Source organism: Podarcis muralis, chromosome 13 (assembly GCF_964188315.1).
Source record: "Podarcis muralis chromosome 13, rPodMur119.hap1.1, whole genome shotgun sequence".
NCBI lineage: Eukaryota > Metazoa > Chordata > Lepidosauria > Squamata > Lacertidae > Podarcis > Podarcis muralis.
Genome location: NC_135667.1, coordinates 3,025,388 through 3,053,320, shown reverse-complemented (window position 1 = coordinate 3,053,320; position 27,933 = coordinate 3,025,388). Strand labels below are relative to the sequence as shown.

Below are 27,933 nucleotides of genomic sequence, written 5' to 3'. Positions count from 1 at the left end.
CAGCTGTGAGATGCCAACCAGTAATACAATCTTCGCTTGCCGGACAAACCCTGCTGTCCCTTCCAGTTTTCTGTTGACTGACAGGTGCCAACGCCAATAAGATGCTCTTGTATGGCCTTGGGGGAAGGGGCTGGGGGGGTGGCTGGATGGGGGTCACTTCTTTCTGGGACCTCGCAGATAAACAAGGGATATCATGGCGGGCCGAGCCATTCTTTGGGGTCTCCTGTGGTCTCTTTGTGTCCTGGGTGAGTGTTTTCCTTTTTCCTCCTAATAAAGTTCAGCCTGCGATGTGGGAGAGGGGTTTGGGGCAGCTGGTGTAGTGGTTAGGGTGTCGGGTCCCGGATTCGAATCCCCCACCCGAGCCCCTAATTAAGAAGAATAATAAATTTTTATTTATACCCCGCCCTTCGCGGTTCAGAAAACCGGGCTCAGGGCGGCTAACGACAAATTTATTTATTTATTTTAATAAGTTTTTATTGTTAAAATAATTCAGCATTAATGCACACATATTGCGAATATACAAGCATACATTTCACGCAATCCTTAAATATATACAAACATACCTACATTCAGTCCCACAGATAACTCATTTTCCTACCACAAATTTAAAACAATGGATGCAACAAAAAACACGGCGTAAAATGCAGCGTAAAACGGGAATAGCAATAAATTCAAAATTGCCTCTCGCTGCCTGGCCTCCATCGCAGGGTGGTGGTTGTGAGGAGAAAATGGGGAGGAGGAGAATGAAAAGAAATATATAAGTGTGAGAAGGGAGCGATAAAAGCTCCGTTCAGATCGTTGTGGAAACCCCCCCTGCTCAATATATATAATTTTTGCAGCCTGGAGAACTGAGCGCAGCCTCGTTTATTGATTCGGGGTTTCCAGAGGCCCTGGAAAGATCTCTGCGCCTTCCTTATCATGTCATAAAAAGAATATAAAGTTGAGAAATTCGGGGAATGAAATGAAAGGGATTTGTTGCAGTGCACCCGATCTGATTTCCTGACAAGATGGATGAGTAATAAAAGGAGAACGAAATATCTCAGGGAAGCGTTGCATGGAGAATAATGAAGTCCTACAAAGTTTCTACAACTGCATCGGTGCTTTTCTTGAATTACCAAATGCCAAATTGTTATTATTTTATTTGGAAAATCTTGGGTTTTTTCTGTGCTTTGCCCTAACCCTGTTCTCTGTCTGGCTGTTGGGTAATTCAGCGCCGAAGAGTGTCATTTTAAATGGCGGTCAAAAATATTATTATAACGATTATATTATTATTATTAATTATTATTATTATTATATTTCATCAAAAATATTATTATAACGCTTCTGCTTCTTCTTTCAAACTAACCTCCGAGTGGTTTGCAGCATCCCTAAAGAGAGGCAGTGCGGTGCAGTGGTTAGAGTGCCGCGCCGTGACCCGCGAGAGAGCTGGGTTCGAATCCCCGCTCACTGGCCTACCTCACAGGGCTTGTTGTGAGGATTAAATGAGGAGGGGGAGAACTGTGAACGACAGCTTCTCGGAGGAGCAGATGGGGTATGAATTTAGCAAGCAAATAAATAAATCGCGCATAGGCTCAGGTGCCAATAATACAATGCAAATTCCACATTTTAGGCCAGAAGTAAGGTAAGTTAGGGACGCGGGTGGCGCTGTGGGTAAAAGCCTCAGCGCCTAGGGCTTGCCGATCGAAAGGTCGGCGGTTCGAATCCCCGCGGCGGGGTGCGCTCCCGTTGCTCGGTCCCAGCGCCTGCCAACCTAGCAGTTCGAAAGCACCCCCGGGTGCAAGTAGATAAATAGGGACCGCTTACTGGCGGGAAGGTAAACGGCATTTCCGTGTGCTGCGCTGGCTCGCCAGATGCAGCTTGTCACGCTGGCCACGTGACCCGGAAGTGTCTTCAGACAGCGCTGGCCCCCGGCCTCTTGAGTGAGATGGGCGCACAACCCTAGAGTCTGTCAAGACTGGCCCGTACGGGCAGGGGTACCTTTACCTTTACCTAAGGTAAGTTAGCCGTTTCGACACCAGGATAAATGTAAAAAAAAACTAGTATACGGGGATCCTAATAACTGTTAGCAGATCCAGGATGCAGAAATGGTGGAGAGACAAGACAACGCCGTCGGCCCTAAATAGAAGTGATTTCTGCTCACACAGGTGAAGGGAGGCCGTGGGGAGGAGGGGAGGGTTAGGTTGAATTTGGGAAATAAAATAATATATAGGACAGCAAAGGATATAATAGATCCTTATAGAACAGCAATATCTTGTAACCAGAACAGAAGTTTAAAAGCGGAAGTAAATGTACTTTTAGTATTGCCATTATTGTAATAGTTATTATTATTTCTTATCGGTAGAAGGCAATGTTGATTTACCCCTCTTTGTTTTGCTGTCTGTATAATTTTTTTTTTTTAAGTCAATAAAAAGAAGAAGTGATTTCTGCATTGCAGGGAGTTCAGCTGGATGATCCTCGGAGATCCCTTCCGTTTGAAAACGCCGGCTGCGTGAAGATAAATTCAACAGTGCAAATAAGTTTTGAGGGATGGAGTACCGAAGGGTTCAGTTTATGCAAAATACGCAGGGATTTCTGCTGTGCAAAATGAACCACGGAAAGGGAAGCCGTTGATAGTTTAAGGCAGTTCAAGTGAATATTCTAAAACTGAAATTTAATTTTAAAAACAACCTTTTTAAAAAAATCGCTTCCAATGCCACAAATCTGGGCTTCGTCGGAGGATTTTAAAGAGAGGTCGGCTGGATGTCCGTTGGGGATACTTCAGATGCAATCCCTGCGTTGCGGGGGGTTCGGCTAGATGGCCTTTGGGGGTCCCTTCCAACTCCTCAGTTCCGTTCCAACGTTGGACTTTCCCAATGGCCTGTGATCTGCCCGGTTGCAGAAGACAAACTGAGTCTCTCTCTCTCTCTCTCTCTCTCTTCTCTCTCTCTCTCTCCAGTTGTGAGCTGCTCAGAAGTCGAGGGCCGCCTGGTGAATAAACTCACCCAGAACTACTCCACAACGGTCCTGCCCGTCCGCAGCGTCAACGACAGAGTCCCCGTCCGCATCGGGATGTCGCTCTCGCAGCTGATCAGCCTGGTGAGCGAAGGGTCATTTGGACCCTGCGGCTTGGAGAGGGTGCAGGACTTGGAGCTGCCAGCAGGGGGAGGTGTGGCGGCACGGCAGCCAATCAGAACCCTGCTGCTCTTGCCTGCAGAGGGCAGTCTGTCTTCCTTTTCCTGTTGGCGCAATACCGCGGGGGAACAGCAGAGGGCAACAGTGCAGAAGGGGCGCTGTGCAAATCTGGTGGATGTCACAGTGATGCAGAGAGTCAGTCTCTTTAGATTCAACCCGGCTTTTCCTCTAAACGGAACCTGTCCGGATGTTCAAAATGTGGGGCGGATTCCTGCATTGCAGGCGGTTCATAGAATCTGGAATTGTAGAGTTGGGACCCCCAAAGGTCATCCAATCCAACCAGGAATCGCTGCTAAAGAATCCCTGGCAGGTGGCCATCGAATCGCTGCTTCGAAACCTCCAAACCTCTTAGGGAGTCCGTTCCGCAGTCAAATGACTCTTGCCTTCAGAAAGTTCTTCCTAAATTGTGTGAAAATGGTATATTGCTGGTATCTAACACTGAGTAAGGGATGCGGGTGGCACTGTGGTCTAAACCACAGAGCCTAGGACTTGCCGATCAGAAGGTCGGCAGTTTGAATCCCCGCCACGGGGTGAGCTCCCGTTGCTCGGTCCCTGCTCCTGCCCACCTAGCAGTTCGAAAGCACGTCAAGTGCAAGTAGATAAATAGGTACCGCTCTGGCGGGAAGGTAAACGGCGTTTCTGTGCGCTGCTCTGGTTCGCCAGAAGCGGCTTAGTCATGCTGGCCACATGACCCGGAAGCTGTACGCCGGCTCCCTCGGCCAATAAAGCAAGATGAGCGCCATAACCCCAGAGTCGTTCGCGACTGGACTTAAAGGTCAGGGGTCCCTTTACCTTTACCTAACACCAAGTAAACTGGCAAAAATCTACTAAATCAAACAAGTGTTGGAAATGTAAAGAGAAAAAAGGTTCTTTTTATCATATGTGGTGGTCTTGTAGCAAGGTTAAAGCTTACCAGGAAATGATATACAGTGGTACCTCGGGTTAAGTACTTAATTCGTTCTGGAGGTCCGTTCTTAACCTGAAACTGTTCTTAACCTGAAGCACCACTTTAGCTAATGGGGCCTCCCGCTGCCGCCGCGCCACTGGAGCACGATTTCTGTTCTCAACGTGAAGCAAAGTTCTTAACCTGAAGCACTATTTCTGGGTTAGCGAGTCTGTAACCTGAAGCGTATGTAACCCGAGGTACCACTGTACAGTGGAAGCTCGGGTTGCAAACGTGATCCATACGGGAGGCATGTTCGCAACCCGCAGCGTCCACAACATGCACGGGTTGCGATTCGGCGCTTCTGCGCATGTGCGAGCGCCAAAACCCGGAAGTAACCCGTTTGAGTACTTCCGGGTTTCAGTGCGTCCGTAACCCAAAAACGCGCAACCTGAAGCGTCTGTAACCCGAGGTATGACTGTACAATGAATTGAAAAGGATGTTCAAAATAACTTTTGCAAAACAAAAACCAGAAGCTTTTCTTTGGGGGATTATAGGGGCAGAACTACCTAAATTGTATAGGGATTTATTTATGTATGCTATACTGCGGCAGCAAAAATGCTACTTGCCCCAAAGTTGGAAGAAGGAAGAATGGATACAAAAACTTGTGGAATATGCAGAAATGGCGAAACTTACCGGAAGAATAAGAAATCAAGATAAACTTTTTATAAAAGAATGGCAACGGTTTATTGAATATTTACAGATAAATTGCAAAGAGATGAAAACATTGGCAGGATGTTTGTAATAACCTGCAGGTTCATAAGAGTATATATTTAAAGCAGATAATTAAATGAGCAAATTAGCTGAATGTGGACATGCAGAAGATATTAAAAAAATAAATTTAAGGAGCCGCAGAAAGAGGGGGAAGGAAGTAAAACTTTGAGATGTTCAATTGTAAAAGTAATGAAATGTATAAACTTGAAAAGTATAAAGAGAAACGATAAATTTCTTCCTAATGTTTGGTCATGGAATTGTACCCCCAAACTTTTGCTCAACATGGGACTCGAACACAGGACCCTAAGGATTTTGAGCCTCATTCTCTGCTGACTGAGCTATCCCAACTAGCAACAGTTTGTGAATGTTTATTCAAAACCTTCCAAGGAGTCTAGTTCATTTGTTGTTGTTTTTTAAGTAGTTTGTAAAAAGTTCCCATTCCTCTTTAAATAATAATAATAATAATAATAATAATTTATTATTTATATCCCGCCCATCTGGCTGAGTTTCCCCAGCCACTCTGGGCGGCTCCCAATCAGTGTTAAAAACAATACAGCGTTACATATTAAAAACTTCCCTGAACAGGGCTGCCTTCAGATGTCTTCTGAATGTCAGGTAATTATTTATCTCTGACATCTGCTGGGAGGGTGTTCCACAGGGCGGGCGCCACTACCGAGAAGGCCCTGTGCCTGGTTCCCTGTAACCTCACTTCTCGCAATGAGGGAACCGCCAGAAGGCCCTCGGAGCTGGACCTCAGTGTCCGGGCTGAAGGATGGGGGTGGAGACGCTCCTTCAGGTATACAGGACTGAGGCCGTTTAGGGCTTTAAAGGTCGACACCAACACTTTGAATCATGCTCGGAAATGTACTGGGAGCCAATGTAGGTCTTTCAGGACCAGTGTTATGTGGTCTTGGCGGCCGCTCCCAGTCCCCAGTCTAGCTGCCGCAATCTGGATTAATTGCAGTTTCCGGGTCACCTTCAAAGGTAGCCCCACGTAGAGCGCATTGCAGTAGTCCAAGCGGGAGATAACTAGAGCATGCACCACTCTGGCGAGACAGTCTGCGGGCAGGTAGGGTCTCATCCTGCGTACCAGATGGAGCTGGTAGACAGCTGCCCTGGACACAGAACTGACCTGCGCCTCCATGGACAGCGGTGAGTCCAAAATGACTCCCAGGCTGTGTACCTGGTCCTTCAGGGGCACAGTTACCCCATTCAAGACCAGGGAATCCCCCACACCCGCCCACCCCCTGTCCCCCCAAAACAGTACTTCTGTCTTGTCAGGATTCAACCTCAATCTGTTAGCCGCCATCCATCCTCCAACCGCCTTTAAAGTCACAGTTGTCCTTGTCACACAATTTATACGTCAATTTTGCCAGTTCTGCATAGTTCATCAATTTCCCTTGCCCCAATCTTTTGTCGGGGTTTCTACATTCTTCCATCCTTGTGCTATTAAGACTCTGGCCGCCGTTGTCACATACGTAAAATATGTTCTTCACTTTCCTTGGCAGGTCTTTTCCTACAATCCCTAACAGAAATGCTTCTGGTGTTGTTGTTTTTTGCAAATGTTAATTTGAACATTTTCTTCTTTTCCCCCCTCTACATTCCCACCACTTATGATAAAATATTATGGCACAAGATATAGGCCATAATATACTGTCTGAAGACTGGGGAAGATTGTGGAAAACAGACTTACAATTTACAGACTGCTCTCTTTGGAAAGGAAATTAGATGAAAATGATGTACAGATTGCAAGAATGTATAAAACTGGGACAAATGTATGTTGGAAGTGTAAGAAAAAAGAAGGGAGCTGTTATGTACTGAGTTGAATAGCATCCAAAATGCAGCAGTCTGATTAATCCTAGAACAATAGGATCCAGAATGCAGCAGTCTGATTGGTCCTAGAACAATAGGATCCAGAATGCAGCAGTCTGATTGGTCCTAGAACAATAGGATCCAAAATGCAGCAGTCTGATTGGTCCTAGAACAATAGGATCCAGAATGCAGCAGTCTGATTGGTCCTTGAACAATAGGATTCAGAATGCAGCAGTCTGATTGGTCCTAGAACAATGGGATCCAGAATGCAGCAGTCTGATTGGTCCACAGGAGCCACCCAATCCAGCTCCAGGTGGAAGTGAATCCGCAACCTGATTGGCCTACAGGAGAATCCCGGAATTAGCCAATCACGTGGGGCCCATTGTGTATATAATGTATAGAAAGCAGACATTCTGGGGGAACTTCCATTCCTCCTCAGCACTATGAGCTGAATAAAGAGCATGAAATCCACACTCGGCTCCAAGTATATTTCAGGAGACTTTCAGATTTTTGAAGATGGCTCTTATATCCTCTCTTCTCTGGGCTAAACATCACCCAATTCCCTCAACCGCTCCTCCTAAAATTCAGTTTCCAGACCCTTCATCATTTGGGTCACCCTCTTCTGCGCACCTTCCAGCTTGTCGACACCCGCCTAAAATTAAGGCGCCCAGAACTGGACGCAACAGGACTCCAGGCGGGGTCTGGCCAGAGTGGTTGGGATAGATGACCTTTGGGTCCCCTCCAATTTTACAATCCTGTGATTCGATGTCTCCTCTGGGCTTGGGCCAGGAAAGAGTTAACGGCGGCAGCTCGACAGCTGAAGATCCTGGCTATTAATAGCCGAATCCTGCAGCCACCCAGGACAAAGGAAGGCAGGTCTTCCTGTCCCTCTTAGCTCATCCTCCCTCCAGGAATGGTCCCAATTTCCTCCCCAAGAAACAGCGAGATAGAATAAAAGCACATCTTCAAGTGCAGTTTCTGCTGCTGTTCCAGACTTTTGTTATTTCGTTATTTCTAGTTGGGATAGAGCAGGGGTCAGCAAACGTTTTCAACAGGGGGGCGGTCCACTGTCCCTCAGACTTCGGGTGCGGACAGCAGACTATATTTTGGAAAAAATAATAATGAACAAATTCCTATGCCCCACAAATAACCCAGAGATGCATTTTAAATAAAAGGACACATTCTCCAGATGGGCAAGAATTAATTTATTTTGATGACGATGATGATGATGATGATGATATGCTTGCAAGCTTGCAAGCATCAGTCCAGCAGGAACAGGCTGCAAATTATTGCACAGATTGTCAGGGTGGGTGGGTTTCATTTATATGATTTCGTTTATACACTGCACGATGCGGACGGTCCAGGAATCAGCGTGTTTTTACATGAGTAGAATGTGTCCTTTTATGTAAATTCCATCTCTGGGTTATTTGTGGGGCATAGGAAGTCATTCATTCCCCCCCCCAAAAAAAAAAATATAGTCCGGCCCCCCACAAGGTCCGAGGGACAGTGGACCGGCCTCCTGCTGCAAAAGATTGCTCACCTCTGGTTTAAAATATGCACAAAGTTAAAAGGTCAAAAACTTGCCTGAATGAGAATATTTTTAGCAGGTGCCAAATAGAGTACTGTCAGAGACTGCCTCCAGGTCCCAGCTCACAGAGGACCCACGCTAGCCAGCGGTAATATACAAAAGTCTTTATTGAAGTACATTATCCATTTTCAAACCCTAGCGTGCGTCTCTACGTCTAGACCCTAGACCAGCGAAGCCTCGTCTGAGTCTCCGCCCCCTGTACACCAGCTTAAGACTCTAGCCTTACTCCACCTTTTCCGTCTCTCCTTCCGCCTCTGGGTCCTACCACCCCCCGGGGTCCCTTCCTTCCTGGACGCTTCAGAGGCGGACCCCTCGGACTCTTCCCCCTCCCTTCGGCGGGCTTTAGGACCTGGCTCCCTCTCCGGGCTGCTCATTGCGCCACCCTCTTGTACATTTGAACTTGGCGCGCGCGCGCTGCCTCCGACCTTCCTTTTGACCGTTTCCTCGCTCGCTGATGCAGGCGTGGCTAACCCTGACTCATGTCCTTCCGCTGACGGAAAGCTGCCTGCTGCCGATGCTTGGGACTCCTCCCCCCTACTGCTCTCCGGTGGGGAAGCTGGTCCCGATTTCCAGCTGCTGCTCTCTGAGTCCCCTCTGGCCCCTCCTTCCTGGGGTGTTCCCTCTGGCAACCCCCTAGCTCTGACCACGGGAGCCCCTTTCTGTGAATCCTCCGATTCGCTGGAGAGACTTAGAGACCTCGGGCGGCTCTCATCGCTCACTTCCCCCTCGGATTCCTCCCCCTCGGTCTCTAATTCCTCCCTTTCCTGTCCCTCTGCTCCTGAGCCCCTGACAAGTACCATGAAGGGGTCAAGTGGCAGGGAGTTCCGAGTGTAGCTGCCGCCATACTGAAAGATTGGTTTCTTGCAAACGTGGTCCCTCCGACTGGGCCAACCGTTAGTGCTCTGAAAAACCAGACAATCCTTTTCTTTTCTTCTTTGTTTCTTCAGGCAGAGAAAGACGAGGAACTGACAACCAAAGTCTATTTGGATCTGGTAGGTGGAAATGAAATCTCTCTCTCTCTTTGCCTCCCTGACAAACGAATGCTTCTCCCCTTTTGGGGTAAGCGCCAGAAAGGGATCCAAATTCAGTTTTGTTCCAAGGGGTTTCTCCTCCGACTGCATTTCCAAAGGCACAGAATTCTCCCAGGCAGGGGTGCCCAAACGTTTTCAAACAGGGCCAGATTGCTGATCTTTTTTTTAGGATTGAAGTTGTTGAGCTACAATTTTACCCCAAGGGGCCAGATTTAATCGACCAGCGGGCTGGATTAGGCCCCCAGAACAGACTTTGGACTTGCCTGCTTGAGAGGATGTTCAGAAACCATCAGGCAATGCTTTGTCTACTGGAACTTTTCCAGGAGCGATTAATAATAATAATAATTTATTTATACCCTGCCCATCTGGCTGGGTTTCCCCAGCCACTCTGGGCGGCTTCCAACAAAACACTAAAATACAATAACCAATTAAACGTTAAAAGCTTCCCTAAACGGGGCTGCCTTCAGATGCCTTCTAAAAGTCAGATAGCTGCTTATTTCCTTGACATCTGCTGGGAGGGCGTTCCACAGGGCGGGCACCACCACCAAGAAGGCCCTGTGCCTGGTTCCCTGTAACCTCACTTCTCGCAGGGAGGGAACCGCCAGAAGGCCCTCGGAGCTGGACCTCAGTGTCTGGGCTGGACGATGGAGGTGGAGACGCTCCTTCAGGTCTCCTGGGCCTTTGAGACCGTTTAGGGCTTTCAAGGTCAGCACCAACGATACCCTTCCTCTTGCCTTTCCTCCAATGACTCTCTCATCTCCCTCTTGAGATAAAACACATCTTTTCCCCTCTCTGTGGGTACCAGACATGGACCGACTACCGCCTCGTCTGGGACCCCGACGACTACGACGGCATCACCTCCGTCAGGCTTTTCTCGGACGAGGTCTGGCTCCCGGATATCGTCCTAATGAACAAGTGAGTGGCGATGAGGACTAGGAACCTTGGCGCTGTCAAAAGGAAGAGACCTGCGGCGAAGGGAGGAGCTGTTCCCAGCAGGGATCCCTCGCCTTCCCATATAATGCCATAATATGGCCTTCTCATAATGGGCGTCTGGGGAGATCCACCCAGATGGGCAGGTTATAAATAATAATTTTTTATTAAATTATTATTATGGGCCACTGGCCTGAATCAGCAGCCTCTTCTTCGGCTCTCAAGGCATTGACAAACCTTCTTCTCCATGAACTGGTCCAATCGTTTTCTAAAGTCATTCTCGTCGGTGCCCATCTCTGCCTCCTGTGGCAGGGAGTTCCGCAGATTAAAAGTGAAAAAGTCCTGTCCTGAATCTCCCATCATTCACCTTCCACACAAGTTCAAGCGTTACGGGAGGAGAGGGAGAAAAACATGTCTCTGACCTCTTTCTCCATGCCAGGCACTTTTGTATAGACTTCTATAAGAATAATTTATTATTTATACCCCGCCTATCTGGCTGGGTTTCCCCAGCCACTCTGGGCGGCTTCCAGCAAAATATTAAAAACACGATAAAACATCAAACATTAAAAGCTTCCCTGAACAGGGCTGCCTTCAGATGTCTTCTAAAAGTCTGGTAGTTGTTTATCTCTTTGACATCTGATGGGAGGGCGTTCCACAGGGCGGGCGCCACCACCGAGAAGGCCCTCTGCCTGGTTCCCTGTAACCTCACTTCTCGCAGGGAGGGAACCGCCAGAAGGCCCTCGGAGCTGGACCTCAGTGTCCGGGCTGAGTGATGGGGGTGGAGACGCTCCTTCAGGTCTACTGGGCGTTTGAGGCCATTTAGGGCTTTCAAGGTCAGCACCAACACTTGGAATTGTGCTTGGAGATGTACCGCCTCCTCGCCTTTCCTCGAAACCAAAATGTTCTCTAAACCACAATGGGGGGGGGAGCTCTCGCACTCGGTTCCAGCTCGCGGGTTTCCCATACAGGCGTGCGGCTGTGTGAAAAGGAGGCCAGACTAGAAGGGCTATTGGCCTGAAGCACCGGCTTAACCTTGTTTTTGTCCCTTATTCACCCTGTCCAGCAACGACGGCAACTTTGACATTGCGCTGTCAATCAACGTCCTGGTGAACCACAAAGGAGTCGTCCGGTGGCAGCCGCCAGCCATTTACAAGAGCAGTTGCAGTATCCAGGTGAGTGAGATTTTCTTTATAAAAAATAAATAAATGAGATGTGGTTACAAATACAGGGGTACCTCGGGTTACAGACGCTTCAGGCTGCACACTCCGCTAACCCAGAAATAGTGCTTCAGGTTAAGAACTTTGCTTCAGGATGAGAACAGAAATCGTGCTCCAGCGGCGCAGCAGCGGCGGGAGGCCCCATTAGCTAAAGTGGTGCTTTAGGTTAAGAACAGTTTCAGGTTAAGAACGGACCTCCGGAACGAATTAAGTACTTAACCCGAGGTACCACTGTACTATAAAATGAATATGCGCTGCCGGGAGTGCAAAGATCTGCCCACTGCCCCCAAATTTAGTTTTTGTTGTTGTTGTTGTTTAGTCGTGTCCGACTCAGGGGGGAAAAGAAAATACAAATATACAGAGCATGACAGTACTGTAAATTTAAAAAATAACATCCTGGACATTTTTTTCTCTCATTTTTTTTTGGGGGGGGGTATTTGTGCGGCAGGTGACGTACTTCCCCTTCGACTGGCAAAACTGCACGATGGTTTTCCGCTCATACACTTACGACACCTCTGAAATCACCCTTCTCCACCCGGTCGGTGAGGACGGGTTGGAGGTGAAGGAAATTATCATCTACGAAAACACGTTTATCGGTGAGGAATGGTGGATTCTGGGGAAATGCGCGTAGCGGGGGCTGGCTAGACGAGGAAGGGTAAAATGAGCCCTAGACACACACCCCCCCAAGGCATGGCCCAAAAGACAACTTAGACCAGGGGTCAGCAAACTTTTTCAGCAGGGGGCCGGTCCACTGTCCTTCAAACCTTGTGGGGGGCCGGACTATATTTGGGGGGAAATAAAAATGAACGAATTCCTATGCCCCACAAATAACCCAGAGATGCATTTTAAATAAAAGGACACATTCTACTCATGTAAAAACACGCTGATCCCCGGACCGTCCGTGGGCCGATTGAGAAGGCGATTGGGCCGGATCCGGCAGAGAATGCCCGGTAGCAGAGTTTAGATTCGCAAAAGTCAAGCAGTAGTATAGTGTCGGGAATATACCGTATTTTTTGCTCTGTAAGACGCACCAGACCACAAGATGCACCTAGGTTTTAGAGGAGGAAAACAAGAAAAAAATATTCTGAATCCCAGAAGCCAGAACAGCAAGAGGGATCGCTGCGCAGCGAAAGCAGTGATCCCTCTTGCTGTTCTGGCTTCTGGGATAGCTGCGCAGCCTGCATTCGCTCCATAAGACGCACACACATTTCCCCTTACTTTTTAGGAGGGAAAAGGTGAGTCTTATAGAGCAAAAAATACGGTGGGTGGTTGGGATCCTTTTGTCCCGTTTAGTTGCATGCTGCACTCCCCTCTTTCTAGCCCTCTTCTAATGAAGAGACAACAAGCTGTTAAGTAAGTTTAAAATGCTTTACTTACAAAAGTTCCAAAGGTAAGATTCATGCATTTATCCAAGCAGCAGCAAAGGAGAACATAGGCAGAATACTCTCGGAATTGAAATTGGAAAAAATTGAAATACTTTATTGCCCCTTGTACAACTTGTATACAGTGAGATTACACGACCACCCTCCACTCAGCTGTCTTAGTCTTAATTCCCCTCGTTTACTGACGCACACCCACCAAACCCAAAAGTCAGTTGCCCTGTTGTTATCTTTTCATTCAGCAGCCCACGGATAGAAGCCGTTCTTTACCCTGTTGGTGCGACCAATCATGCTTCTATATCTTTTGCCCGAGGGCAGGAGATCAAGAAAGTGCCGGCTAGGGCGTGAATCATCCCTGAGAATCTTCCTCACTCTCCTGAGGCAACGTTCTTTGGGACAGCCCATAATATCTTGTGCTGTATTCACCACCTTCTGTAGGCACTTCCTATCAGTTGATGTCAAACCAGCGTACCACACCGTGATGCAGTAGGAAAGGACACTTTCTATTGCGGACCATTAGAAGGAGATCATCAAATGTTGGTTGACCTTGTTCTTCTGCAAGACTCTGAGGAGATGGAGTCTCTGTTGGGCTTTCTTAACCACCTGGGTTGTATTGATTTTCCAAGTAAGGTCTTCACTGAGATAAACTCCTAGGAATTCAAAGGAAGAGACTCTCTCCACACAGCCCTCCCTGATGTACAGCAGGGCTAGTTCTCCTCTCTTCCTCCAAAAGTCCAACACCATCTCCTTTGTCTTGCTGATATTAAGGTGCAAGTTGTTCCCTAGGCACCATGGAGATATTTTTTGGACCTCCCTTCTATACGCTGATTCGTCTCCACCTGTTATTAAAGCCATTATGGTAGTGTCATCTGCAAACTTAATAATTGCAGTAGACGGGTCAGATGATACACTGAGAATTGTATTTGCATTAATTGTACAAATTGTATTAATTGCAGAGAATACAGAAAGCTTGCTTAGGCACATCTTCCTTGGTTAGTTACATGGTGAGGAGAGAGTGAGACAGGAACAGGAAAAGGAGGCTTCACTTCCTCCCTCGCCAGGCGGAAGAGTGGGTGTGACCTAACTGAGTCTAGGAACACAGCTCTATTGTCTTAACCCCTTCATGCACTAACTAGGAATCACGCATCGTTGTGTTTGACTGCAATTTCCTCCAAGTAAACTTCGCTTCTGTCTTTTCCTTCGGCAGACAACGGGCAGTGGGAGATCCGGCACAAACCATCCCGCAAGAACACCCTCCCGGGAGACCCCCTGTATGAGGACATCACTTTCTACCTCATCATTCGAAGGAAGCCCCTCTTCTATCTCATCAACGTCATTATCCCTTGCATCTTGATTACCATCCTGGCCATCTTTGTCTTCTATCTCCCGCCGGATGCTGGTGGGTAGCCAGAAAAAAAAGAGCCACTCTTGAGCGACACCTTCAGGCTGTTAGGTGTTATTACACCCTGCGGGATGGGCGTCTTAGCTGAGCCTGACCATAGCTGTCAACCGTCCCTTATTTGGCGGGAAAGTCCCTTATCCCAGCGCCGTGTCCCACTGCTGTCCCTTATTGATGATGTCCCTTAAATTTCCTGGGTTTCAAAGGAAGCAGCTCCTCTCCCTCCCTCCCTGCCGGCCAGGGAGGAGGGAGGCTCCAGCTGTGTTGCTTGGCTGCGTTGCTCACCCAATAAGGAGCCTGAGAGCGACTGGGGGGTGGAGCTTGCATGCCTTGTGCACAGTTACCCCATTCAGGACCAGGGAGTCTTCCACACCCACCTGCCCCCTGTCCCCCAAGAACAGTACTGCTCATGTTCTCCTCCACCTCCCTTCCTCAGGCGAGAAGATGACCCTCTCCATCTTTGCTCTCCTCACTCTCACCGTCTTCCTCCTCCTGCTGGCCGACAAGGTTCCGGAAACATCCTTGGCGGTGCCCATCATCGTGAAATACCTCATGTTCACCATGAGTCTCGTGACTTTGTCCGTCATCCTCAGTGTGGTCGTCCTCAACTTGCACCATCGCTCACCCAACACCCATGAGATGCCCTTCTGGGTGCGACAGGTATGTGGGGGAGATTGACACTAACATTTCTTCTTCTTCGGCGATCCCTCGTAGCCGAGTAAGATTGTCTCCCATAAACACGGTTTTAACAGTGAGTCCGTAAGTGACTGTGGAGGCCAATTCTGGATCCACACATCCTTCCACAGTGGGGACATTGGTTTCCGGAAGGGGGTTGATCCCGGTGTGGATTTGCCAAGCGTGCCTTCTTCTTGGCACGTTTCTCCCTTGCGTCCTGAGTTTGAGTGTCTTCCAAGCCCACGACGCCTTTGGTAAAGGCTGTTCTCCAACTGGAGCGCTCGCAGGCCAGTGTTTCCCAATTGTTGGTGTTTATACTACATTTTTTGAAATTGCCTCGAGAGAGTCTTTCAACCTCTTTTGTTGACCACCAGCATTACGCTTTCCATTTCTAAGTTCAGAATAGAGTAGTTGCTTTGGAAGACGGTCAGAGGCAGCAATGCTTCTGAAGAACAGTAGCTGGAAACTGCAGGAGTGGCTCTCGCACTCGGGTCCTGCTCGCAGGCTTCCCAGAGGCATCTGGGCATACTCTGTGGTGGCAGCATGCTGGAGTAGATCCAGTAGATCCTTGGCCAGATCCAGCAAGCTTCATATTACATTCTTATGCCTTTCAGACTGCAATGAGCGTGAGATGCCAAAAGGCCAGGGAGAGATTCACAGCCATTAAAGGCCATAGGGACTACCATCAGCTGTCAGATTACTAAATAATACAAATAATGATATTTTTTTATTTATTCCCCGCCCATCTGGCTGGGTTTCCGCAGCCACGATTACAGTGGTACCTCGGGTTACATACGCTTCAGGTTACATACGCTTCAGGTTACAGACTCCGCTAACCCAGAAATAGTACCCCGGGTTAAGAACTTCAGGATGAGAACAGAAATTGTGAGGCAGCGGGAGGCCCCATTAGCTAAAGTGGTGCTTCAGGTTAAGAACAGTTTCAGGTTAATAATGGAGCTCCGGAACGAATTAAGTACTTAACCCGAGGTACCACTGTATATAAAAGCATCTATATAGTTTTGTTTTCTGGTCTTTGGTTTGGACTCAGTCTAACCCTTATGTTTCCCTCCCCTTATGGTTTTGATCTATGGGCTACTTTTAAAACGAGGCTGCATTTTAAATTGCATTTTAAGCTGTATTTTAAATTGGTTTTCCCCCTCCCCGTATTATGTCCTTACTGTAATTTTTACTGGTGTTAGCCGCCCTGAGCCCAGCTCTGGCCAGGGAGGGCGGGGTATAAATATACTGTAATTTATTATTATTATAGACACAACTACCTTCTTACCAATACCTTCTGCCTTGCTGGCATCCCTTAAGCAGAAATGTGGGGGGAAATGGGAGGAAACGTACTCTCTCTTCCTCTCTCCCTCCTTCTCTAGACCTTCATCCACACACTCCCCCGGTATTTGGGCTTGCGGCGCCCCAAGACAGAGACGCTCTTGAAACCTGCGCCCCCACACCCCAAACAAGATACCGTGGTGAAAAGCAACCGCCGGACGGACGAATATTTTATCCGCACCCCTGCCTACGATTTCCTGTTCCCCAAACCCAACAGGTGAAGAGGCCCTGACCCGGTGCCAGGCAATTTGACACTGGTGGGATGAACGAGAGAGAGGCTGTTGCTAGGTAGTTCTGAAATTGTGGCAGTGGGAATTGGGGGGGGGGGGATTCCCCTTATGGGTTCGAGTACGGAGAATCGCCCCAGACTCCCAGTCGGTGAGACTTTATTCAGGATTGCGTCACCAGGTAGAGTCCAAAGAGCATTCCCGATTTCCTCGCAAATTGCAAATACAATTTGGTCATGTTGACAGTAAAGCCAGTTAAGAGGTTTTCAAAGCCCGTTGAGAGCGAGGGCCAGTGATGTCGTCACTCCAAATGGGGAAATATCTTCGCCCTGGCACTTTTCAGGACTAATTGGGTTTTTTTTGCCAAAGGAGGGCCCTCCCCATTTGAGAAATATTTGCTACTCTTGAATAAAGGTAAATGGTAAAGGGACCCCTGACCATTAGGTCCAGTCGTGGCCGACTCTGGGGTTGTGGCGCTCATCTCGCTTTATTGGCCGACGGAGCCGGCGTACAGCCTCCGGGTCATGTGGCCAGCATGACTAAGCCGCTTCTGGCAAACCAGAGCAGCGCACGGAAACGCCGTTTCCGTTCCCGCCAGAGTGGTACCTATTGATCTACTTGCACTTTGATGTGCTTTCGAACTGCTAGGTTGGCAGGAGCAGGGACCGAGCAACGGGAGCTCACCCCGTCGCAGGGATTCGAACCGCCGACCTTATGATCGGCAAGTCCTAGGCTCTGTGGTTTAACCCCACAGCGCCACCCGCGTCCCTTACTCTTGAATAAAAAAAAAGGTAAAGGTACCCCTGCCCGTACGGGCCAGTCTTGACAGACTCTAGGGTTGTGCGCTCATCTCACTCTAGGGGCCGGGAGCCAGCGCTGTCCGCAGACACTTCCGGGTCACGTGGCCAGCGTGACGAAGCTGCATCTGGTGAGCCAGAGACGCACATGGAAACGCCGTTTACCTTACCGCTAGTAAGCGGTCCCTATTTATCTACTTGCACTTTGACGTGCTTTCGAACTGCTAGGTTGGCAGGCGCTGGGACCGAGCAACGGGAGCGCACCCCGCCGCAGGTATTCGAACCGCCGACCATGCGATCGGCAAGTCCTAGGCTCTTGAATAGCTCCCTTAAATAGTAGGCCTGAGTGAGGGGAAGATGGCGGTCTCAGCTTGTTTAATCAATGGTGGACTCCTTCTTCCATTCTCACCCTTTCAAGGTTTTCATAGGAGGGTCATCCGCAGTGCAGGGGTCTTTTGCCCAACGTGGGGCTCGAACCCTCGACCCTGAAATTCAGAGTCTCATGCTCTGCTAACTGATTGACTTACGTGGGAGAGGATATATTAATTACAAATATCCTTCCAGATTCTCACATGTGTGGGATCAGCTTGAATAATCAGCTTGATGTTTGCATTTGGAACGTGGGCAGAGCTTTAGATGACCACCCTTTGGCAGGAAAATAGAAGCTTAGGAAAGGCTGAAAGCTGGTACTTTTGGAGTTACCTGCTTGATAAAAGAATGACCGTAAAGTAAGTTTAAATTGGGGTTTACTTACTTAAAAGTCTTGCACTCATTTTCAGCGCCCAACAGCAGCAAACACAATGCAGGTGAAAAAATTACTTCTAGGTTACAAAATATATAGTTGAATAGTAAAAATGTTTCTATGCTCAGGGAGAGTTGAGACAGACATCCATCCCAATCAAAAATATGGTGCAAAAGGACAAAGAGAGAGAGGATAAGGGTTTATATCTCTCGTTCCTTCCAGTCACTGGAAACACTGGAAATGACATCACACAGAGTTCTCTCTCTCTCTCTCCATCAATCACATTCCTATGGTCTGAGTCTGCCTATCTAGGAATTTACATCTCTGTGGTTGTTAGCCCCTAGACCAGAGGTCAGCAAACTTTTACAGCAGGGGGCCGGTCCACTATATGTGGGGGGCCGGACTATATTTTTTGGGGGGGGGAATGAACGAATTCCTATGCCCCAGAAATAACCCAGAGATGCATTTTAAATAAAAGCACACATTCCATTCATGTAAAAAACACGCTGATTCCCGGACCGTCTGCGTGCCGGATTTAGAAGGCGATTGGGCCGGATCCGGCCCCCGGGCCTTCGTTTGCCTACCCATGCCCTAGACCAACGGTTCTCAACCTGCGGGTCCCCAGATGTTGTTGGACTACAACTCCCATCATTCCTAGCCAGCATGAGCAGTGGTCAGGGATGATGGGAGTTGTAGTCCAACAACATCTGGGGACCCACAGGTTGAGAACCGCTGCTAGATTTACTAATTAAATTGTTAGGTTTGACGGCAAATCTCCCGCAGGTTCCAGCCAGAGGCATTCCCCACGGATATGAAGAAGTATATTGACGGCCCCAGTCACTTCATCGCGCTCCCGCCAGACTTGAAGGCCGCCATGGACTCCATCACCTACATAGCAGAGCAGCTCCAGGAGCAGGATGACTATGATGAGGTGAGTTCTTCCAGAAGAAACCAAGCATTCTGGGGAAGGATGGAAGGATCTGGGCGTGTTTTGCCTGGATAAAGGGAGACCGAGAGGAGATGCAATGTTTTTGTTTAGTTGTGTCCGCCTCTTCGTGACCCCCTGGACCAGAGCACGCCAGGCCCTCCTGTCTTCCACTGCCTCCCCCAGTTTGGTCAAAGTCATGCTGGTCCCTTCGAGAACACTGCCCAACCATCTCGTCCTCCGTCGTCCCCTTCTCCTTGTGCCCTCCATCTTTCCCAACATCAGGGTCTTTTCCAGGGAGTCTTCTCTTCTCATGAGGAGACCAGAGTCTTGGAGCCTCAGCTTCAGGATCTGTCCTTCCAGTGAGCACTCAGGGCTGATTTCCTTCAGAATGGAGAGGTTTGATCTTTTTGCAGTTCATGGGACTCTCTATTGCACCATGAGATGCAATAGCCACCTTCAAATCTCTGGTGGGCTTCCACATGGAAGAGGGAACAAAGGTGTTTCCAGAGGGCAGGACCCCCAAAACCAACAGATTCAAGTTACAAGGGAGGAGATTCCAGGCAGTTGGAGGGTGGATGACGGCTAATGGATTGGGGTTGAATCCTGACAAGACAGTACGGGAGGCAGGCAGGTGTAGAGGACTCCCTGGTCCTGAATGGGGCAACTGTGCCCCTGGAGGACCAGGTGCGCAGCCTGGGAGTCATTTTGGACTCACCGCTGTCCATGGAGGCGCAGGTAAATTCTGTGTCCAGGGCGGCTGTCTACCAGCTCAATCTGGTACGCAGGATGAGACCCTCCCTGCCCACAGACTGTCTCTCCAGAGTGGTGCATGCTCTGGTTATCTCCTGCTTGGACTACTGCCATGCGCTCTACGTGGGGCTACCTTTGAAGGTGACCCGGAAACTACAATTAATCCAGAATGCGGCAGCTGGACTGGTGACTAGGAGCAGCTGCCGAGACCACATAACACCAGTCCTGAAATACTTACATTGGCTCCCAGGACATTTCTGAGCACAATTCAAAGTGTTGGTGCTGACCTTGAAAGCCCTAAACGGCCTCAAAGGCCCAGTATACCTAAAGGAGCGTCTCCACCCCCATCGTCCAGTCCGGACACTGAGGTCCAGCTCCGAGGGCCTTCTGGCGGTTCCCTCCCTGCGCGAAGCAAAGCTACAGGGAACCAGGCAGAGGGCCTTCTTGGTGGTGGCACCCGCCCTGTGGAACGCCCTCCCATCAGATGTCAAAGAGATAAACAACCACCTGACATTCAGAAGACATCTGAAGGCAGCCCTGTTTAGGGAAGCTTTTAATGTTTAATAGGTTATTATATTTTAGTGTTCTGTTGGAAGCCACCCAGAGCAGCTGGGGAAACCCAGCCAGATGGGTGGGGTATAAATAATAAATTATATTATTATTATTATTATTATTATTATTATTATTATTATTAGTTTTTAATGTGTGATATTTTAGTGTATTTTTGGTCTTTGTGGGAAGCCGCCCAGAGTGGCTGGGGAAAACCAGCCAGATGGATGGGGTACAAATAATAAATTATTGTTATTATTAAACACTAGGAGGATCCGAGCTGTTTGGCTGTGGAACACATGCCCTCCGAAGGTGACGGGTTCTCCTTCATTGGAAGTTTTTATGCAGAGGTTGGATGGACACCTGTCAAGCAGCTCCAATTCCTGTCTCGCAGGGGTTGGGCTGGATGACCTTCTGGGGTCCCTCCCAGTTCGACTGTTCTGTGACCTGCTTCCTCCTTCCCTTGCAGCTGAAGAAGGACTGGGAATACGTCGCCATTGTGGTGGACCGCCTCTTCTTCTGGACCTTCATCATCTTCACCACGCTGGGCACCTTCAGCATCTTCCTGGACGCCAGTTTCCACCTGCCCCCCGACCAGCCCTTTCCCTGAGCCCACGGCCTCCTTCGCCCAACCGGAATAATGTGTCGGGTGGTCCTTCCACAGGGAAGGCCTGTGAACCGTTGACTTCCGCCGACACGGCGACAGGATGTGAGGAACAAGCTCATGCCCACATCCCTATGGGGTGGGTGTGGGGAACCTCAGGCCTGTGGGTCAAATACAGCCCTCTAAGCCTCTCTATTCAGACCCTAGGCCACACCCTCTCTGCAAGCCACACCCACTGGGACTCTACAAGGCCACGCCCTCTCCTCAAGCCACACCCCTACACAGACTGTACAAGGCCACACCCTCTCATCAAGCCACTCCCACTGGGACTCTACAAGGCCACGCCCTCTCTGCAAGCCACACCCACTGGGACTCTACAAGGCCACGCCCTCTCCTCAAGCCACACCCCTACACAGACTGTACAAGGCCACACCCTCTTAAGCCACACCCACTGGGATTCCAAAAGGCCACACCCTCTCCTCAAGCCACACCCACTGGGATTCCAAAAGACCACGCCCTCTCCTCAAGCCACGCCCTCACTGGGATTGCACAAGGGCACACCCTCTCCTCAAGCCACACCTACTGGGACTCTACAAGGCCCCGCCCTCTCCTCAAGCCACGCCCTCACTGGGATTCCACAAGGCCACACCCTCTCCTCAAGCCACACCCACTAGGACTCTACAAGGCCCCGCCCTCTCCTCAAGCCACACCCACTAGGACTCTACAAGGCCCTGCCCTCTCCTCAAGCCACACCCACTAGGACTCTACAAGGCCCCGCCCTCTCCTCAAGCCACTCCCACACGGATTTCACAGGCCCCGCCCTTCCTCAAGCCACCCCCACTGGGATTCCGAAAGCCACACCCTCTCCTCAAGCCACCCCCACTCAGATTTCACAGGCCCCGCCCTCTCCTCAAGCCACACCCCCAGTGGGACTCTGACTGGGTGACCTTTGTCCAGCCGCTGCCTTTCTCAGCCTAGCCTACCTCGCAGGATTGTTGTGGGGATTAAATGAGGAGGGGAGGGAGAACCTTGAGCTCCTTGCAGGGAAACGGTGGGATATTAATGCATCAAATAAAGAAATGAATAATAAAACTCTGTCCTGAGACTCAAGAGGAATTTAAGAGGCTGGGGGACGGGGCCTGCCCCTTACCCCCTGCCCCCCTCCCGGCTTGAAGGACACCTGGGCTTGGCCTTTGGGGGAGCATCGCAAGGAGAAATCTAGATGCCAAAGGGACAGATCCAGGTTAAAGATTAGTGGGGGGGGGGTTCAGAGTTAAAGACTAAACCGCCTTGGCAGCTGCTAATCCCTTCGAGGGCAAGGTTGGCCGAGAGACCTGAGAAAAGGTTAATTAACTGAGCACTTAATTATTCCCTTTCCGCCGGGCGCTCCTGGTTACTCAGCGGAAGGGACCCCCCAAAGGTCATCTAGCCCAACCCGCCGCAATGCAGGAACCACAGCTAAGGATGGATGTCCACCTGTTACCTCTGAGGTGGAGAAAGGCACTCTGCACATGCTCGGCTCTCCTTTTGTCTTCGCCCCCAATCCGCCGACACAGGGAAGGTGCAGCGCTTTTTTGCGCCACACACACACACACACACACACACACACACACCGTGGCTGAAATTCTGGGACATCCCAGGACGGAATCAGAAATTGAGGCGGCTTCTGTAATTCTGGGATGTCCCGGTAGAAACAGGACAGCTGGACAGGGTGATGTCACAGGACCGGTCTTGGAGACGGAGGTTAATTAGGAGAAGAGGGCAGAAAAAGGCAGCTCTCCCAGTCTGGCTGTGCTATGATTCGCAGGTAGCTCCTGAAGCCTGCAACCGGCTTTGTGTGTGTGTGTGTGTGTTTTGCAGGGGGTCAGACTGGATATTTATATTTATATTATTTATTAAATTTATACAGTGGTACCTCAGGTTAAGTACTTAATTCGTTCCCGAGGTCCGTACTTAACCTGAAACTGTTCTTAACCTCAAGCACCACTTTAGCTAATGGGGCCTCCCGCTGCCGCCGCGCCACCAGAGCCGAATTTCTGTTCTCATCTTAGTGGAGTCTGTAACCTGAAGCGTATGTAACTTGAGGTACCGCTGTATACCCTTAGGGAGTCTCTTTGAACCCTACGGTCTCTGATTAAAGGTGTTCTTGCATACCTGGAAATCCAACCCATCCCTCTGTCCGTTGGAGAGGGTTCTGTTGTGTTCCAAAGGCAAGGAAGGATTGGACCCTGATTAATCGAATACACAGGAGGCTTGACCAGCAAGACTCTGGGAGGAAGTGCCAATACAATGGTACCTCGGGTTACATACGCTTCATGTTACAGACTCCGCTAACCCAGAAATAGTGCTTCAGGTTAAGAACTTTGCTGCAGGATGAGAACAGAAATCGTGCTCCAGCGGCGTGGCAGCAGCAGGAGGCCCCATTAGCTAAAGTGGTGCTTCAGGTTAAGAACAGTTTCAGGTTAAGAATGGACCTCCGGAACGAATTAAGTACTTAACCCGAGGTACCACTGTAATAATCTGCCACACCCCGGCCCAGCTCCCTTTTATTAACGAAAGAACTTATAACACAGTGCTTGTAAGAACCAATCAGATGTCCACTGAGCATTTAAAAAAACAACACGTGGGACAAAGTTAGATCGGAGAAATCCTTTTAACTAGAATGACTACTTGGAGCATGCATACATGTTCAGGCTAAATAAAACAGGAATCAAGGAGGAATGCATTTAGCAAACCCCGGACAGGCAGGAAAGGAAGGATGGCAAGGAAAGAGTATTTACCATCTTGTGAACTCTCTTCCTGGCCCTTAAAGGTAAAGGGTAAAGGGACCCCTGACCATTAGGTCCAGTCGTGGCCGACTCTGGGGTTGCGGCGCTCATCTCGCTTTATTGGCCGAGGGAGCCAGCGTACAGCTTCCGGGTCATGTGGCCAGCAGGACTAAGCCACTTCTGGCGAACCAGAGCAGCGCACAGAAACGCCGTTTACTTTCCCGCCAGAGTGGTACCTATTTATCTACTTGCACTTTTGACGCACTTTTGAACTGCTAGGTTGGCAGGAGCTGGGACCGAGCAATGGGAGCTCATCCCATCGCGGGGATTCAAACCGCCAACCTTCCGATTGGCAAGCCCTAGGCTCTGTGGTTTAGACCACAGTGCCACCCGAATCCCAAGCCACCCCTGTAAAGGTAAAGGGACCCCTGACCATTACGTCCCGTCGTGGCCGACTCTGAGGTTGCGGCGCTCATCTCGCTTTAATGGCAGAGGCAGCCGGTGTCCAGCTTCTGGGTCATGTGGCCAGCAGGCCTAAGCCGCTTCTGGCAAACCAGAGCAGCGCACAGAAACGCCGTTTACCTTCCCGCCGGAGCGGTGCCTATTTATCTACTTGCACTTTTGACGTGCTTTCGAACTGCTAGGTTGGCAGGAGCAGGGACTGAGCAACAGGAGCTCACCCCGTCATTGCAGGGATTCGAACCGCCGACCTTCTGATCGGCAAGCACTAGGCTCTGTGGTTTAACCCACAGCACCACCCACATCCTTTAAGATCTACCTAACGATTAACAAACTACATCAAGGTTACCTCCTATCTTTATGGCTCAGGATGCCTGGTGAAGCAACTGGCCTGTGTTTCAGAATGCTTATAGTACGTGCCTGTCAGGCGTAGAGAAAGCAAATGGCAGAGGTGGAGAGGCTTGTGGGATTTGTTCAGAAATGATTGTCAGTGAATCAACCCAGTCAACACAATGCTTTCATCGCGGACACAATGGCTTGCTTCATTTTTCATAATTCCTCATACAGTGGTACCTCACAAGACGAATGCCTCGCAAGACGGAAAACTCGCAAGATGAAAGGGTTTTTTGTTTTTTGAGCTGCTTCGCAAGACGATTTTCCCTATGGGCTCGCTTCGCAAGACGGAAACGTCTTGCAAGTTCGTTTCCTTTTTCTTAACACCGTTAATACAGTTGCGACTTGACTTCGAGGAGCAACTCATAGAACGCGGTGTGGTAGCCTTTTTTGAGGTTTTTGAAGACTTTGGTGATTTTTGAAGCTTTTCCAAAACTTTCCCCACACCGTGCTTCGCAAGACGGAAAAATCGCAAGACGACAAAACTCGCGGAACGAATTAATTTCGTCTTGTGAGGCACCACTGTACAATCCCACCTGAACCCCACAAGTTCCAGGCAAACCTGGAGATTTCAGGTCTGGCAACCCTACTCCCCATGCCAAAATAAAGCCCTGGGTGTAAAGCATTCTAACACAGACCAGTTGCTTACCAGGCATCCTGGGTAGCTTTGATGTAGCTTTTGTTAATCTTTAAAGCTCTGGTTTTCCCAGTAGTGATGTATGGAAGTGAGAGCTGGACCATCAAGAAGGCTGATCGCTGAAGAATGGATGCTTTTGAATTCTGATGCTGGAGGAGACTCTTGAGAGTCCCATGGACTGCAAGGAGATCAAACCTCTCCATTCTGAAGGAAATCAGCCCTGAGTGCTCACTGGAAGGACAGATCCTGAAGCTGAGGCTCCAAGACTTTGGCCACCTCATGAGAAGAGAAGACTCCCTGGAAAAGACCCTGATGTTGGGAAAGATGGAGGGCCCAAGGAGAAGGGGACTACGGAGGACGAAATGGTGGGACAGTGTTCTCGAAGGGACCAGCATGAGTTTGACCAAACTGCGGGAGGCAGTGGAAGACAGAAGGGCCTGGCGTGCTCTGCTCCAGGGGGTCACAAAGAGGCGGACACAACTAAACGACTCAACAACAACAGTAGCCTTCCTACTTTGCAGGGCTCAGCATCAAGCCCTGAATGCGAGACGCTGAATCTCCGGGGAACCTTTGGGAGGAAATCCTACCTCCGCAAAACAGGTCTCTGCCTGTAGCCTCCCCTCGTGCTTCAGGTGAGAAGGGGGTCTCACCTGCCCACTACACCTGCCTTGAGTCTCTCCTTCCCTTCCCTCCTCTCTGCTGAGACGCTTGGTAATTTGCCGGTGCAGCAAATTATGCATTGTAAGCAAACACACGTCTGTGTATTTAGTCTGTGTGATGTACACGGCTCTGGATCAGTTAAGCAAATAGACTCAGCACGATCATCGGAGCAGAATTTGAATTCGGGAGTCGCGCCCGGCCTATTAACTTTGCATTTAATGGCCCACCCCCAATATCTCTCTCTTCCTCTCTGACGGCAAGGAACACAATTCGGGGGAAACGTACGAAGTGCTTGCTGGATGAGGCCGATGGCCTGTTTTCACAGTGGTTTCACAGTGGCCAAGCAGGTGGGATAAACCTGCAAGAAGCAGGATTCGAACGCAAGACCCATTCGCCGTTCCTGCGGTTTACAGCAACTGAGATTAAGCAGCAAAATGAATTGGTTTTAGAATGCTGTGTTACTTTTATTGTTGTTAGCCGCTCTGAACCCGGCTTCGGCTGGGGAGGGCAGGATATAAATAAATTATTATTATTATTATTATTATTATTATTATTATTCTTCCGACTGTGGCGGGCAGAGCACAGCCGTCCTGGCTGGTTGCCATCACAAGCCCTCTCCTCCATGAATAGCCAACTCCTTCCTGACCTGAGAAGAGCCTGCAGGATAATAATAATAATAATAATAATAATAATAATAATAATTTGTTATTTATACCCTGCCCATCTGACTGGGTTTCCCCAGCCACTCTGGGCGGCTTCCAACAAAACACTAAAATACAGTAACCGATTAAACATTAAAAGCTTCCCTAAACAGGGCTGCCTTCAGATGTCTTCTAAAAGTCTGGTAGTTATTTTTCTCTTTGACATCTGATGGGAGGGCGTTCCACAGAGTGGGCGCCACCACTAAGAAGGCCCTCTGCCTGGTTCCCTGTAGCTTTGCTTCTCGCAGGGAGGGAACCGCCAGAAGGCCCTTGGAGCTGGACCTCAGTTTCTGGGCTGAACGATGGAGGTGGAGACGCTCCTCCAGGTATACTGGACCGAGGATCCAGCCATCGGGCCCATCTGGCAGCTGCCGATAGCCCCCCTCTTCGTTAATTTGCATAATCTTCTGTTAAAGCCACCCAAGTCGCTGCTTCCAGTGGCAGGTAGTTCCATAGTTTCCATAAAGAAGGGCTTCCTTTTCTCCATGCCGTGCCATGTTTTTATTAGCATCTATCATGTTCTGGGTCCATCACCTCCTGGCAAATAGAAGGGGAAGAAATGGAGGCAGTGAGAGATTTTACTTTCTTGGGCTCCATGATCACTGCAGATGGTGACAGCAGTCACGAAATTAAAAGACGCCTGCTTCTTGGGAGAAAAGCAATGACAAACCTAGACAGCATCTTAAAAAGCAGAGACACCACCTTGCCAACAAAGGTTCGTATAGTTAAAGCTATGGTTTTCCCAGTAGTGATGTATGGAAGTGAGAGCTGGACCATAAAGAAGGCTGATCGCCAAAGAATGGATGATTTTGAATTCTGGTGCTGGAGGAGGCTCTTGAGAGTCCCATGGACTGCAGGAAGATCAAACCTCTCCATTCTGAAGGAAATCAGCCCTGAGTGCTCACTGGAAGGACAGATCCTGAAGCTGAGGCTCCAAGACTTTGGCCACCTCATGAGAAGAGAAGACTCCCTGGAAAAGACCCTGATGTTGGGAAAGATGGAGGGCACAAGGAGAAGGGGATGACAGAGGACGAGATGGTGGGAGAGTGTTTTCAAAGCTACCAGCATGAGTTTGACCAAACTGCGGGAGGAAGCGGAAGACAGGAGGGCCTGGCGTGCTCTGGTCCAGGGGGTCACGAAGAGGCGGACACGACTAAACAACAACAACAAATCATGTTCTTAAGCCTTAAGATCAGAGCAGCTGGGTACGGCTGCTTAAAATCACATTTGAAGCCCACACCCCACGGATCTTGGGAAATGTAGTTTGCTCAGAGGAACGGTAAGCGATAAACTGCAGTTCCCTGAATTCTCTCTCTGTGTGTGTGCTTTGAATGTCTTTCAAGGAATAGTGTGTGTCCACAGCTAACAATCCCCAACTGTGTTGATCTGAAATAGGTTTTTCCTCCCAATGATTTGGAAAACGAATATCCAGCCTTGCCAGTTGAAATAAAAAGATTCGGCTAAAGAGGCAGAACATCTGAAGGGCAAAGATAATTTAGATTCTTTCCACCCCAGCATGCA

General features: G+C 49.3%; 1 protein-coding gene across 1 annotated transcript; it reads left to right on the top strand.

Annotated features, from left to right (window-relative positions):
* The first annotated feature begins 151 nt into the window (after positions 1-151).
* CHRNB1 (cholinergic receptor nicotinic beta 1 subunit) lies at positions 152-21,865 on the top strand. The gene is made up of 11 exons (XM_028703754.2): positions 152-245; positions 2,936-3,075; positions 9,176-9,220; positions 10,065-10,174; positions 11,253-11,361; positions 11,855-12,002; positions 13,993-14,184; positions 14,621-14,844; positions 16,239-16,414; positions 18,747-18,894; positions 20,660-21,865. The coding sequence occupies exons 1-11, from the start codon at positions 194-196 to the stop codon at positions 20,798-20,800; spliced, it is 1,485 nt and encodes a 494-aa protein (XP_028559587.2). The 5' UTR covers positions 152-193; the 3' UTR covers positions 20,801-21,865.
* The last annotated feature ends 6,068 nt before the right edge of the window (positions 21,866-27,933 follow it).

Coding starts and splice junctions, on each gene's coding strand:
- CHRNB1 (XM_028703754.2), top strand. CDS start 194: ATGGCGGGCCGAGCCATTCTTTGGGGTCTCCTGTGGTCTCTTTGTGTC. Junction 3,076..9,175: donor TCTCGCAGCTGATCAGCCTG/GTGAGCGAAGGG, acceptor TTGTTTCTTCAG/GCAGAGAAAGACGAGGAACT. Junction 9,221..10,064: donor CCAAAGTCTATTTGGATCTG/GTAGGTGGAAAT, acceptor TGTGGGTACCAG/ACATGGACCGACTACCGCCT.